At 40.7% G+C, this 15,652-nt stretch overlaps 1 protein-coding gene across 4 annotated transcripts in view; it reads right to left on the bottom strand.

The window, feature by feature from the left end:
- PAH (phenylalanine hydroxylase) overlaps positions 1-15,652 on the bottom strand; it is a 121,905-nt gene that overhangs the window by 23,120 nt on the left and 83,133 nt on the right. For all 4 annotated transcript variants that reach the window (XM_024256069.2, XM_054526294.1, NM_001131499.1 and 1 more), the window contains 1 exon segment: positions 6,330-6,397. In XM_024256069.2, the coding sequence (XP_024111837.1) occupies positions 6,330-6,397 (68 nt within the window).

A 15,652-nucleotide genomic window follows, 5' to 3' on the forward strand; every position in this document is an offset into this window, starting at 1 on the left:
GATGAGTTCATGTCCTTTGTAGGGACATGGATGAAATTGGAAATCATCATTCTCAGTAAACTATCGCAAGAACAAAAAACCAAACACCGCATATTCTCACTCATAGGTGGGAATTGAACAATGAGAACACATGGACACAGGAAGGGGAACATCAGACTTCAGGGACTGTTGTGGGGTGGGGGGAGGGGGGAGGGATAGCACTGGGAGATATACCTAATGCTAGATGACGAGTTGGTGGGTGCAGCGCACCAGCGTGGCACATGTATACATATGTAACTTACCTGCATGTTGCGCACATGTACCATAGAGCCTAAAGTATAATAATAATAATAATAATAATAATAATAAAGAAAAAAAAACAAACATAAAAAGAGAAAAAAAAAATAATACCACACATCTACAACCATCTGATCTTTGACAAACCTGACAAAAACAAGAAATGGGGAAAGGATTCCTTATTTAATAAATGGTGCTGGGAAAACTGGCTAGCCATGTGTAGAAAGCTGAAACTGGATCCCTTCCTTACACCTTATACAAAAATCAATTCAAGATGGATTAAAGACTTAAATGTTAGACCTAAAACCATAAAAACCCTAGAAGAAAACCTAGGCAATACCACTCAGGACATAGGCATGGGCAAGGACTTCATGTCTAAAACACCAAAAGCAGTGGCAACAAAAGCCAAAATTGACAAATGGGATCTGATTAAACTAAAGAGCTTCTGCACAGCAAAAGAAACTACCATCAGAGTGAACCGGCAACTTACAGAATGGGAGAAAATTTTTGCAATCTACTCATCTGACAAAGGGCTAATATCCAGAATCTACAAAGAACTCAAACAAATTTACAAGAAAAAAACAAACAACCCCATCAAAAAATGGGCGAAGGACATGAGTAGACACTTCTCAAAAGAAGACATTTATGCAGCCAACAGACACATGAAAAAATGCTCATCATCACTGGCCATCAGAGAAATGCAAATCAAAACCACAGTGAGATACCATCTCATACCAGTTAGAATGGCGATCATTAAAAAGTCAGGAAACAACAGGTGCTGGAGAGGATATGGAGAAATAGGAACACTTTTACACTGTTGGTGGGACTGTAAACTGGTTCAACCATTGTGGAAGACAGTGTGGCAATTCCTCAAGGATCTAGAACTAGAAATACCATTTGACCCAGCCATCCCATTACTGGGTATATACCCAAAGGATTATAAGTCATGCTGCTATAAAGACACATGCACACGTATGTTTATTGTGGCACTATTCACAATAGTAAAGACTTGGAACCAACCCAAATGTCCATCAATGACAGACTGGATTAAGAAAATGTGGCACATATACACCATGGAATACTATGCAGCCATAAAAAAGGATGAGTTCATGTCCTTTGTAGGGACATGGATGAAGCTGGAAACCATCGTTCTCAGCAAACTGTCGCAGGGACAGAAAACCAAACACCACATGTTCTCACTCATAGGTGGGAATTGAACAATGAGAACACACGGACACAGGAAGGGGAACATCACACACCAAGGCCTGTTGTGGGGTCAGGGGAGCGGGGAGGGATAGCATTAGGAGATATACCTAATGTAAATGACAAGTTAATGGGTGCAGCACACCAACATGGCACATGTATACATATGTAACAAACCTGCACGTTGTGCACATGTACCCTAGAACTTAAAGTATAATAATAAAAAAAAAAGACAGTGTGGCAATTCCTCAAAGACCTAAAAACAGAAATACCATTTGACCCAGCAATCCTATTATGAGGTACATAACCAAAGGAATATAAGTCATTCTATCATAAAGACACATGCATGCATATGTTCACTGCAGCACTATTCACAATAGCAAAGACATGGAATCAACTTCAATGCCCATCAATGGTGGACTGGATAAAGAAAATGTTGTACATATACACCATGGAATACTATGCGGCCATAAAAAAATGACATCATGTCCTTTGCAGGAACATGGATGGAGCTGGAAGCCATTATCCTTAGCAAACTAATGGAAGAGAAAACCAAAGACCACATGTTCTCACTTATAAGTGGGAGCTAAATGGTGAGAACATACAGACACATAGAGGGGACCAACACACACTGGGGTCTATTGAAGGGTGGAGGGTGGGAGGAGGGAGAGGATCAGGATATATAACTAATGGGTACTAGGCTTAATACCTGAGTGATGAAATAGTCTGTACAACAAACCCCCATGACACAAGTTTACCTATATGTAAATACCTGCCCATGTACCCTTGAACTTAAAATGAAAGCTAAAGTAAAGATTAAAAAAAAAAAAGTCCTTTTGAAAACCACCTGGGAATGAACTATGTTCTGAACAGCACAAACAGATGTAAACCAAACAAAGCCTGACTTCAAAGACCAGTGACTATTCCCTAGGCTGCAGGCCTATTTCTCTAACAGGAACACAGGGTCTGGGACAAAGTGAGACTGTTTATCTCAGAATTATGGATCATCATTAGGCTCCAGATTAGGTCTTTCTTGCCCTTTCAGAATTGTACCTCATCCAAACACATTAGAGCACAGTCTTTGTTATTGTCTAGAGACAGGTGACAGGGATTAGGCAAAAAGATAGCATTTTGCTTAAGTATTGAAAGCCAGACAAGTTCAGAAGGTCTTGTGGTAGCCAGCAATGATGGTGAAAAAAAAAATCAGGTAAGCTCTTGCCCAAGAACGCGCCATTATCGAGACTAAGCACTGATACAGGAGACAAACAGACTTCGGAAACAGACAGAGACTGTTCAGTCCTTGGCCCTGCCATTCCCTAGCTGTATCAGCTCAGGCAATTTAGTAAACCTCTCTGAGCCTCAATCTGTGCAGCTGCTACGTGGGCTAAACATAAGTAACTATTTGTATGGTGTGGATAAATTTAAGTCTAATACTATGTATAAAGTACCTAGTATTAGTACTGACAAATCCTAACAATTGGATAATTGATCATTACCATTATGACTGATTCTCATTTTAAAAGAAGGGCATCTGTTACTCCTGCAACAAATTTCAAGAGATGGTAACATCCTGAGCCCCAAGATGTTCTGTTGGTTGACACCTGCTGTTCTAGGGACTCAACATCTGTTCCCCATTCATCAGTAAAGCACCTTTCTCCCTTCTCAGTCTGTGAGGTTCGTGTGAGGAGAGACTCCATTCCTACCTTCAGAAATGGGCATGTGACCAGGCTAAGCCAATTGAAATCTCTCATTCTCCTGCATTGTGCCTGGCTGAGAGACCGGCCTATGTCCTAATCAGAGTCAGTGGACTCAATGCCAGAACTGTGGTTGACTTTGTTGGCAATAGCACCTCTAATTGAATTGAGGTATCAGCCTAGAGGTGCTAGGTTCCCTCTCCAAGAGAAATGAGGCCAATGTCTGAAAGCAAGGCCAAAGCAAAGGACACTAGAGTCAGAGAGGCAAATAATGAGACACTGAATCCTGGACCTGCCTGAGCCTAAACTACCCCCCTTAAACTCTTCATTTATAGTATCCAGTAGAGCTCTCCTTTATGTTTGAGTTGTTTTGCAGCTGAAAAATATAAGCTCCTATGATCCATTTTATCTATTCCTAGATAAAACTTAAAAGCCCAACCTCCACTCCAGTAATATCATCAAAACCTGCTGTAGCAGCCTTCTAGATGGTTCTAGACACAATTCCTGGCTCTGCCTCCAATTCACCATTTTGAATCTTTACTCTTATATGGTCTCTTGGATTCATTCATTCATTCAACAAATGTTAATTGAGCACTGTGACAAAACAGTCAATTATCCCTGCCCTCATGGAGTCCACATTTCTAGTAGAGGCAGATAGAAAGCCAACACAACTCCGTTAGATGGTGATAAATGCCATAGAGAAAAAAAGGCCAAAGGTATAGGGAGTTTCAGAGTGGGGTTTCAATTTTACATAGGGTGTAGAGAGGGCATGGCTGAGAAGGTGACATCTAAATGAAAACCTAAGGAGATGAGGCCTTGGTGCTTCACTCTGGAGTCTTCCGTTTAGCTGGAACATAACTATTTGAGATTCTGATTCTGCTTTTCTGCAGGTTAATCTGATTAGCACCAGTACCTGAAGTCTAAAGCAGTGACAGCTGTATCCCCTTTATGCAGTTATTGGGGCTGCTCCTCCCAAGCTTGATAGCAGTGGCTCAGCAGTCACTGCTTTCCTGGGAAAAGCAGGAGAATCTCAATTCTAACTCTGCTGCTTCCTAACTGAGTGAGAGCTTGGTCAATTTTTAAAAAGCAAAATCACAAACAAAAGCACAAAAATGTTAAAAATGTGACACTAAACAGACCATGTAAAGGACACATGTTGACAAAATGAGGGTAGAAACAGAAAGGTAGAGTGTTGCCTTGTTTGACCTCAGTTGGAGATATACACCTCAGTAGAATCAAATTTTTTCTCCTCTCTGTGCAAGTCTGGGAATGACTGTGAAAGTGTACAGTGAGTATCGATTTTGGGGTCACAAATACACTTAAGCAAGTAGGCAAATTCGCAAAATAGAATCTGCAAAAAAAAAAAAAAAAAAAAAAGGATGAACTATATCAGACCCTGAAGTAAGAGACTATTTTGAAGAAGAAAGACATGGTAAAAACAGCACCGAAAGCTTAAATGAGATGAGATAAAGTAAAGTCTGAAATAGGCTTTGAATTTTTTAAAAAGGCGGGCCCTTTAGTAGCTACATGACCTTCGGCACATCAGTTAGTTAATCATGTGGGATTCATCTATAAAAGGTGAGAAATTGACTAAAAAATTTTAACGTACTTCTGAGAGTCCAGCCATCTATAGATGATTTTCAATAACCAAGTTAACTGATTAACATCCAGGATTGTGAGATGATTCACCAATTTCACTCTTCTTCATAAGGTTTCACATTTCTATGAGAAGGAGGTTGAGGAGGATCTGTCTCCGCTCTCCCCAAATCCCAGCAACCCAGGAGTAAGTGAATGTACTTTCTAAGCACCTCCTCCTTGATTATATGAAGTGCAGTCTCTAGACTCTAGGAGTCCCCAGACACTCAGAAGAGTGGCTAAAAATACCCTTAGAATTCAACAAACCTGAGTTTAAAACCTGATTATGTCACATACTAGCTACATGATGTTGGCAACTTACTTAACCTTTGTAAGCTTTGATTTCCCTATCTGAAAAATGAGAAGTTATTATTGAGGCTAAACAAAGTGATATATACAAAGCATTCACCAAAGCCCCCAGACACACAGCAAGAAGATAATAAGTATGATCTGTTATTGCTGACTATCTGAAGGACTCTTGCCTGTACCTGCTTTGATGGTGTCCACCTGACTGTGCTGAGGCAAAGGTGGGGTCAGGAGAGGGAGGTCACCATCTTCTGTGAATCCTGCTCAGCAGGATCCAAGGCCCAGATGGGCCTTTAGGTCTGACTAAAGACAGCACATTTTTGAATTCTTCCACTACCGAAAGTCATTCAGAAAAAAACTTTCTCTCTCTTTTTCCGGAGGTTTTTCCATGTTGAAAGTAACGTTGTATTCAGTATAGAAAGGCCCATCATCTTTTCCATCTCCCTGAGATTCTATCAAAGCTGTCAAAGTACTATGCTATGAGCATTCTGGACAAATTTTAAGTTTCTTCTTGTGGATGTCTTTTCTTAATCCCTTAACTCAGTAACAGCACTTGTCAAAACACTAAGTTTCCCATGGTGGCATTTCTGTAGTTCCTTAAGACTCAAAGGAGCAAAGCTGTTGTCTTCTCAAACATGTTTGATATTTGCATTTTCTTTTGGCTAAAATAGGGTAGGGGAGGAACACAGAACCCCAGACAGGAAAAAAAAAAACAACATCCTAAAATTGTCCTTCACAGCTGGGTCAGACCAGATAAAAGTAGAAAGCTGAAGTTTGGCTGGCCTGAAATCTTGAATGGTTCATTATTTCAGTAAAGCAGCCAGCTCCTTCTTGAATGTAAATGATTCTCTTTTTCCTTCTTCCCTGTTTAATGTAGAGAAGACTGGAGGCTGTTTTATTCAGGACCAAGGCCTTTTCTAATTACTGCAGACACCACTGTGTAATTAGACAACAAAGCTTGGGAGAGAGCAGGGCCCCAGCACAGTGGGTAATTTTGTTTTGTCTAGCAGCAATCGTTTTTTATCGTGTGTTATTAAAGAGAGGGTTTAAACACACCCACACACACACATACACGCATGCATGTGAACACATGCACACACAGAAGGCAGGACTCTTCATGCTGGTATTTTCCATCCTCAACTGGATGAGGGCAAGGGAGAAGCAGGCTATGGGTGTGTTTTTCTCTCTTCCCCCCAACAAGCAAGGCAGACTTACTGGCGGTAGTTGTAGGCAATGTCAGCAAACTGCTTCCGTCTTGCACGGTACACAGGATCTTTAAAACCCTAGGAGAAAAGAGACACCTGATTTTTCAAGGCTTCATAGGAAGAGGTCTGGTACCTTTATGAATGCTTTGAATGGGGGCTCTCAAGCCATGACAGTGCATGTCTCCTTCCCTTGGTTATACCCTAAAACTAAAGTCTCGGTTAAACTTAGCTCTCCTACTAGATATTGTGAGTGACACCTTATTAGTAACTCCTTTGATTTAGCATGAGCCTCCTTGCTGTGGATTCCAATGTGCACGATCTGTTCTTAAAGAAACCTCATCTACAGCATATCTGACTGACACACTTGCTAAATTAGGCAGAGTTCATAGGATGGATGTCTATGATTAAGATATACAATATCCATTTAATTCCTGATTAAGGTTTGTGTCTAGCTCTACCTTTTAATTTCTTGATAGACAAGCAGGCACATGCTTATTGCTCTTGCAATTTTTAAAAATACCATTGATTAAATACATACTATGTGCCAGTTTGTGAGTACTAGAAACTGATTTTACATATAATTCTCACAACAAACTTGCAAGTTCGACGAGTATGATTATCCTGTTCTTTCCGGAATAAATGGTGGTTCAGAGAAGTGGAGCCATAGTGAAGGTGAGGCTGGGATTTGGATCACCATCAGTAATTGTCAGTCTTTACAATCTGGCAGGGGCCTAGCTAACTGAGAGTCTGTCTCAGGACCTAAAAAGGATGATAATGGCATCTCCTCTGAAGCTGACTCACAGGCAGCCTTTTCCCAATGATTTGCAAGCAGCACATTTCCGAGTGAAAAGAGGCTAAGTGTGTCTTTGAGTGTTTGGGGTAGAAATGGGATTCCAATTGATTGAAAGACAATTTTCCAAAAACAGTTGATTGCAGTCTAAATTTTGGTAAGACAAGAGACTGATGTCATTTCTGTAGAAGTCTGCTGTGGTTCTTCCAAGCCTTTCCCAGTAAGCCATGCCATCCACCACTTTAGCTCACAATTTCTCTGCTCCACTGTCCCTCCAAACCAAGGCAGTAGTGAATTCAAAACAAAAGCTTATGTCACAGAGTGTAATGTTTAAAGGAGCCTTTTAAAAAGAGAAATATTCCCTGATTTTTAGATATTGTTTTTTGTTTTGGTTGCTTGATTGTTTGAATTTTTGTTTTGGGAGAGTTTTCTCTCTCTGTCTCTCTCTCTCTCTGTCTCTCTCTCTCTCTCTCTCTCTATATATATATATATATATACATATATATATCTCAGGGCCTACCAGTAATTGTAAAGACACAGAGGGCAATGTAATATAATGTAATTTCTTCTGAGAATCTGCGGCATTGATTCTGGCACACAGGAAAAAACTACAGACACTTGTTGGAAGAAAGGAAGGGAGGGAAGAAAGGAGTTAATTAGTTTATTTCCTGGAATATACTTTGAAAAATAGAAACATCCAAATGTTTCACACTTGAAAAGTGAAGTAAAACTACTACACATTTTTTTTTTTTACTCCAAATCTAAATCCCACATAAATAATGTGATTACTGTGTTTAGAAAAGATTTTATGACACGGTTATTACAAAGTATAACTCTTCCTTTCCCTAGAGGACTGAATGGTTTTTAATCATTAATTACAGATTAGAAAGCTTAGGAATCTGAGGACTTAAAACTACTGTTGTGCCTCGTTTCTACTGGGTGAAGATAAGTTGGTTTGAGATGATGTGGTTAAAAAAAAAATAAAACTGGGCACAATGATTTACTTTCCAAACATCAATAACACATCATTTTAGAAACCTGTCTACTGGACTAAACAAAGAACATTTATTTGTCCACATCTCCATACTTGGGGCTCAAAATAAAAATGAAGTATTGGTCAGTCATTAAGGTTTGATTGTTACGGTCATTCTCACTTGCCATTCTTATTTAATAGTTAGTAGTGAATAGTTTTTCTCCAGGCCCTAAGGATAATATGTAGACTTTTGACCCTGTAAGCACCTTGGGGAAAGGTCCATTTCTATATTTTGGTCTGGACTTGAAGAATATGAAGCCCATGGAGCCATTTGCCTAAAGGCCCAAAACTACAGAACTAGCACCTCCATTTGGATTTTGTGGTCCTGCCTAGGCTGGCAAGTTGAGATTTGAGCACTGAAGTAGGAATCCAGGAAGAAAAGAGAATTCCTTCAATCCGTGGATTTCCACTTCACCATGCTGCTTCTAGGAATGAGATATCCATGAACAGTTCTTACCCCCATTTGCCTTTATTGTTTATCTTTCATTTACCTTGCCTAGGTGGTTTAAAGATTTTCCACTTGTGAAAATAAAAGCTAATGTAATACTGTATACCCAGTTGATATTATCAATTATGTCAATTATGTCATATATCAATTATGTCAGAGGAAATATGTAAGTATATAAATGAAATGATTAAAGAAATACACCAAACTCTAACAAATGTTACTTCCAGGTAGTGGGAAAAATAAGTAACAGTAACAGTTGTATTCTTGAAAACTATTTATGCTTTTCAAGTTTTCTAATGTGAGAATGGGTTTCTTTTAGAATAAGAAATAAAGAAAATAGTATTAAACATCCATCTCAAATCATTTTAGTGAAGTAGCAGGAGATTCACACATTGGTATACAGGAACACACACACAGATAACGCACTATACAGATCTTCCATGTGGGAAGGTTTCTAACCCTTTCCAGCTCCTGGTTCATTATCAGCCTGCAAGGGGCCCCAACCAACCAGGTTGCAAGGAGTTTTGCTTTCTCAGTTACCAGCAGTCAGAGAGCTCTGTGGCCTGACGCCCAGCCTCTTGGGGATCTGGCCTTGCATTCCTTGGGCTACCAGACGACCACAGGGCCTCTGTAGCCGTCCATGTGGAGTACATTCTGAATCAAATCACAGTTGGTGATGACTGATCACCCTGTCTCAATTTAGACTAATAGCAGCAATTTCAGTAGCACTGCATGTAATTTATTTATAATCACCCTGTCTCAATTAAACTAATAGCAGCAATTTTAGTTGCACTGCATGTAACCAAGAATGTTTTGACAGGAAAATATATTGTTGGTGAAGGAGTGGTGAGGGGGAGGGGAGGGGATAGGAGAAGACAGAAGAAAGTCAAGAGAGTTCTACAGGATGCAAGTCATGACATCAACTGAAGTCTGCATGTATTGAGAGGCATAATTTGTGTGTGTGTGTGTGGGTTTAGGGGAGAGGGTAACTACATATATGGAAAAGTCTTGAGTATTCTTGTAGACTGAGATATTTATTCCATAATTTCCTAATATCATAGCTAAGGTTAAACCTCAGAAGTGCTCTCTTTAGGCTAGTGAGAACACAGGTTTTAAAGTCAGAAAAGCTGTGTTGGAATACTAATTCATTTATTCACTAGGAGCATGGCTTGGGAGTGGCCAGTTTATCTCTCAGAGCCTTAGTTTCCTCACCAGTCAAATGAGACTGTCAATCCTACCTGCTTCACAGTGTTGTATAGTTTAAGTCAGGTAATGTCGGCAGCACATTAAGCAAAATTCTGAGCACATCGTAGTCGCTCAAAGCATGATGCATTTGTGCAAAATGGCAGGAAATCCAAAGACAGAGAAGTCTGGCTCAGAATATAAAAAAGATATACTCTGGAATGGGTCAGTGATCCCCACTGGCCACAAGGGGCTTTTAAACCAACATCTACAGAATTCTTACCTTGCTGTGTATATTTCAGCTAGGCCAATAACAAGAGGCTTTTTGCACTTTTCATAATGTTTCATGACAACTGGGGGAAGGATGGAACACAGAAGACAAAAGGTTCAAACTGGCATTTATTAAGTAGCTGCCATTCCCATCCTATAGACATCAGTCAAGGAGGACTTGCAAACAGTAGACTAGGGGAGCACCGACCATGCCTAATCCCTTTGCTCACCCTACAATTGGCCAAGAAGCCTATTCTGGAAAAATGTATGTACCTAGTTGCCCAAGCCCATAAGCCAGGAGTTATTGTTTTACTTCCCCCTTCTCTCTTCCTTCACATCCAGCAATCAATTTCTGCCCATACTACCATTGAAACATCTGAGTCTGTCCTTCCTACTTCATTCTCACCGCTGCACCTGCATTCGACCACCACCATTTCTTGCCTGACTATTGTAGCTGCTGTGTAAGTGGCCTCTCACTCCCTCCACTTCAGCCCAAATTATATTTATAAAGCACAAGTCTGGTGAGGCCACTTGCCTCCTCAAAAGCCCTTCAATGGCTTCTCGTTACTATTAGACTATTGTCCAAAATATTTAGCACAGTCCACAAGGCTTTACATGATCCAGCTCTGTCTATGTGTCCAGCCCTGTGCTGACTCACTCTGGCCTTCCTATGATGCTCCAGAGTGCACTGGTCTTGCTTTAATTCCTTAAACACACCATGCTCTTTCCCACATCAAGGCCTTCACACGTGTTCTACCCTCTGAGTGGGACCCTCTTCCTCACTCGTTTAGACCAATAAGTCACTATCTGTTCTTTCTGTCTTCCTGGATTTTTCCAAAGTTTACTGGTTTCTCTCAGTGTGCTGTATGTTTCTCTTTTCAGATGGTCTCACATATGTTAATAATGATTAAACTCAGGAAACTCTTTTACATATCACTGGATTTTCAGGGCATAGCACACTCAGCATATCCCCAAGTAGAAGCTGTTCAAAAATTATGCAAAACAGGCCGGATGTGGTGGCTCATGCCTGTAATCCCAGCACTTTGGGAGTCCAAGGTGGGCAGATCACCTGAGGTCAGGAGTTCGAGACCGGCCTGGCCCACATAGTGAAATCCTGTCTCTACTAAAAATACAGAATTAGTCAGGTGTGGTGGCACATGCCTGTAATCCCAGCTACTCAGGAGGCTGAGGCAGGAGAATTGCTTGAACCCGGGAGGCAGAGGTTGCAGTGAGCTGAGATCGTGCCATTGCACTCCAGCCTGGGTGACAAGAGCAAAACTCTGTCTCAAAAAAAAAAAAAATATATATATATATATATATATATATATATATATATATATATATGCAAAACCTAGGGCAAAAAAATTACTGTGTGCCTTTTAAATGTCATATGAGATCATTGTCTCACAAGCTCACTCTGCTCTAAGGGGATATATATTTACTACTTATAAAGTTACAACCACTTCAAAGTAGATGCTGGCTTTTTAGAAGACCAATAAGTTGCAAAATATTCATTTGATTATCAAATTGTAAGTTGTTTCTGTCTAGTAGAAAGGATAAGACACATGATTATGGCTTTATTGTCTTATGGAACATTAATCACTTGTGCATCCATCTTTGTGACCTTATTCTGGCTTTCTATTTTCCGATGACCACATGTACTTTGGTCTCTTGTATCTTTTCTGCACTATCTTTGTCATCTTGCTGGTTCCCTCAATAGTGAGTTAAATGGATCTTTGACAGGTGTTCACTATATACCTGCATGACAGTTATGTTTTTAACTTTTCACAAATTATGCTTGGATAGAGCAATTTAGTAAGAATGCAACAAGTCTTTGATGACTCAACTAGCTGACTGACTCTTAGAATGAACTCTGACAGGGCTTCAGGTGGAGAAAATTAGGTGGGCAAAAGGAAAAGAAAAGGAGAAAAGTATTGAAAAATACAGCCTTGTTCTTGGGCTATTTGCTGAAGAAGAAATTTCCTACAGGAGAGCAGGAAAACTTGATGCCCACACCTTGAAAGATTAAAAACAGTTTCAGGCCTGGTGTGGTGGCTCATGCCCATAATCCCAGCATTTTGGGAGGCTGAGGCGAGCGGATCACCTGAGATCAGGCATTTGAGACCAGCTTGGCCAACATGACGAAACCCCATCTCTATTAAAAATACAAAAATTAGCTGGGTATAGTGGCACACACCTGTAATCCCAGCTATGTGGGAGGCTGAGGCAGGAGAATCACTTGAACCCAGGAGGTGGAGGTTGCAGCGAGCTGAGATTGCACCATTGTACTCCAGCCTGGGCAGCAAGAGTGAAACACCATTAAAAAAAAAATGTAGTTTCAAAGACTTGGGTCAAGAAGTAGAAATATCCACAGAAGGACAGTTGTGTTGGCTGATATTTTCTTCACTAAGAAGCCCCCTCTATTGCAGATCTGTAGCCTAGACTCCAGTGCAGCTGCCAGGTAAACTGGAATAGGTAGCTCTGGAGTTGGGGTCTATGTGGCAGAGGTTGCTGGTGCTCCCCAAGATCTGTCCTCTCTCCTTTGTTCAGAGAACGTTGCTAAACTATTTTCCCCCATCTCCTTTGCAGTTAGTAGTGGGCATGTGACTGAGCTCTACTCAATGGAATTTGATTGAAGGGATGTGAGTCATCTCCAGACATGGCCCATGAAAACTTCCCAGAAGCAATTCTCACTCTCTCTTCTCCCATCCACTGGCAGAATGAGTGGGCTCCAAGGAGTTGAAGGAGGGTACAGCCATTGGTGGAAGGAGCCTTGGTTCTGAAAGACCATGTGGAGCAGTTTCCTTACTGACCCACATTGGAAGTGAACTTTTATTGGGTTGGCCACAGAGATCTGGGGGTTGTCTGCTGAGCAGTTAGCCTGCTCTGGTTGCTAGAGGGCTAGACTCAGATCTTCCTCTTTCTAGAAGTCCTCCCTAATCATTCCAGTCCACAGTGACCTTAGAAATGATAGCACATGCTATCTGACTCATGAAACCTGGCATTTATGCACTTTTTTGAGTTATTATTTAACTAATTATTATCCAAACTGTATTCCATGGAAAACTACTGCTCACGATAATGTTGTTACGTATTTCATTAAAAAGAGTTCCATGGGTAAGTAAGTTTTAGGAAACATTACATTGACTGGGTTTCATTTTTGCAGGATTTTCCAAAGTTTCTAATGAGATCATGGAATTTGCATACTTAAAGTAGGGTTATAGAATACAGAGTTTCTCTCTTTGATCATGGGATATTTTTCATAAACTACAGTTTGGGAAACATGCATATGGCACTTTCACTTGCATATATATATCTTGTGCCTCCCATGAGGTTGTAAGTCATGAAGAAGTAAACTTATTGTGATCTGTTACTCTGTACCCAAAGTATAAAACACAATGTGATTGTTGCCATCTCTGAGGTAGTAACAGTGTGAAAACCTTAAGTCTGGGAAGAGACAAGAGGAAGGCTTTAGGGAGGCAACATATATGATTTAGACCTTAGATGAATAGAGGTTTTCAAGTGGGGAAATAACAGGTGGGTTGGCAAGAAAAAACATGTCAGGTAAAGGGAACAACATGGACAGAAAGGGGTGTAAATTTTGGAAATGGAAATTAAATAGAACCAGCTGGATTCTGCCTGCCAAGTTTGCAGTTACTATTCCAGCTCCCTCCTGCACTTCTTTGAGAAAATCAACACCCCTTCTCTCTCTACTGTACAACCACAGGCCCCTGGAGGGCAGGGATCATGTCATCTGTCACTTCAACCCCTTTTCTTTTATATGGCCTGAGACATAGTTCACATACAGGTGATGCTACACGGCCCTATCCCTCTGAGATTTCTCATCTGAAAATGAGATATACAGCCCTCGTAGGGTGGTGATAATATTCAAATTAAAAACGGAATGCCAAGCATTTAGCATTGTGCCTGGCACACAGCCCATGCTCAAGAAGCATTAGCTCCTAATATCATTAGTTAAATAAAAGCTTTTGGAAAAAAGAAAGCAAGGTGGGAAAGGGGAAAGGAAGGAGACTGGGAAAGAAGGGGAAAGGAGGCAAGATGGTCACCAGGAAATCTAGCTTTCCTATTTCATTTTCCCACTTAGCTAAAACTGAAAGGCAGAGGCCGTTTTCTTTCTGTCTTGGAAACAATCCTTCCTTTACTTCATTTTTCAAAGTGACTGCTTTGGAGGACCTGATGAGAGATATTGGGTCACACATCCATGCATACTGCCAAGGGCCGGGTTCAGGGACGAAGAGATCACACAGGATGCAACGGGACAGAGAGAACAGAAGGTCCTTTCGAGAAGAACACCCGCTGCCTGCACCACTCCTTGTGCTGGTGTCTGTTTGCAGTCACACACTGAGGCCAGGCCTGTGGGCCCCGGGGTCTCTGGGAAAGCACGCTGGAGGGTTTGTTTTGTCCTTGGCCCACGTCCCTGGGATCTGATGAGAAACCAAAGGAACAGAGAGAGCCTGGCGCCTCGTCTTCAGGGAACTGTGTACCTGATATGTTGTATTTTTACAATAAAATTCATAACATTGAGAGGGCAGGGAGTCAAAGATGTGGCTTTTAAAGACCAATGCATTCCAGAGAGTTTTAAAGCCAGTGCCAGCTGCTTTGGAGGGGACTTGAGGATACAGGGAGAAAAATGTCCATCTCTTTGCATTGGCGTCTTCCACTGTCCCAAATGAAAAGGGAGTGAGACGAATGGGAAGAATGCCGGCTTGGGGCAGGAAGACAGGAGTTTGGTAAGAGGAGAATAACGCCCTGCTGGGCAGACCCCTTGGATGGGGTCAGAGGTGAACAGACAGCTTTTCTGAGAAAAAGTATCTTTGGAGATGCTTTGCTGACAGAGTTGATGGCTAAGAGGCCCCAGACAGAGACCTGTTGAACGGGTACACAGAGCAGAATCCCACCTGGAGCAACCTTGGCACCCCAGGGCTCCTGGGAGTAGGCTACATGGTATATAGGAGGATGGAATGGGGGTCAAAAGTCCCCACATTTACCTTTACTTTTCGGGGAGAGAGAGTATTTAAGTAATATACACTAGGAGCTTTAAATTTAATTCCTATCCTTAGTTTAAATATAACTTAGTTTAATTTCACAACTGATATTCAAGGAAGCCATTGGAACTTCACATGAAAATGCATAGGTGAGACTCAAACTTCCTACACGTTTGCAATTGGGTGCTGGTTAGTAAGTTGTGGCAGTTAATACACACAAACACACACACACACACATATTTGTGTGCACATATATATACACCATATATATACACACATATATATACAGGTATATATATACATATATACCTGTATATATATACACATGTATACATGTATATATATATACACATATATACATGTATATATATATATACACATATACGTATATATATATATATATATACATAGAGAGAGAGAGAGAGAGAGAAAGGAGGAAGGATGGAGGCACACCCAAATATTAATATTGATTTATTGATTATTTTAGAATAGTGTGATAATAGGTGATTTTTTTTTTCTGTTTTGAAGTCTGGGAGATTGGAGGAAATTCACCTCTGTTTCTGTTGATATATGCTTTCTCATTATTTAAAAAATGCAGAACTGT

This window comes from Pongo abelii, chromosome 10 (assembly GCF_028885655.2).
Source record: "Pongo abelii isolate AG06213 chromosome 10, NHGRI_mPonAbe1-v2.0_pri, whole genome shotgun sequence".
Taxonomy (NCBI): Eukaryota; Metazoa; Chordata; class Mammalia; order Primates; family Hominidae; genus Pongo; species Pongo abelii.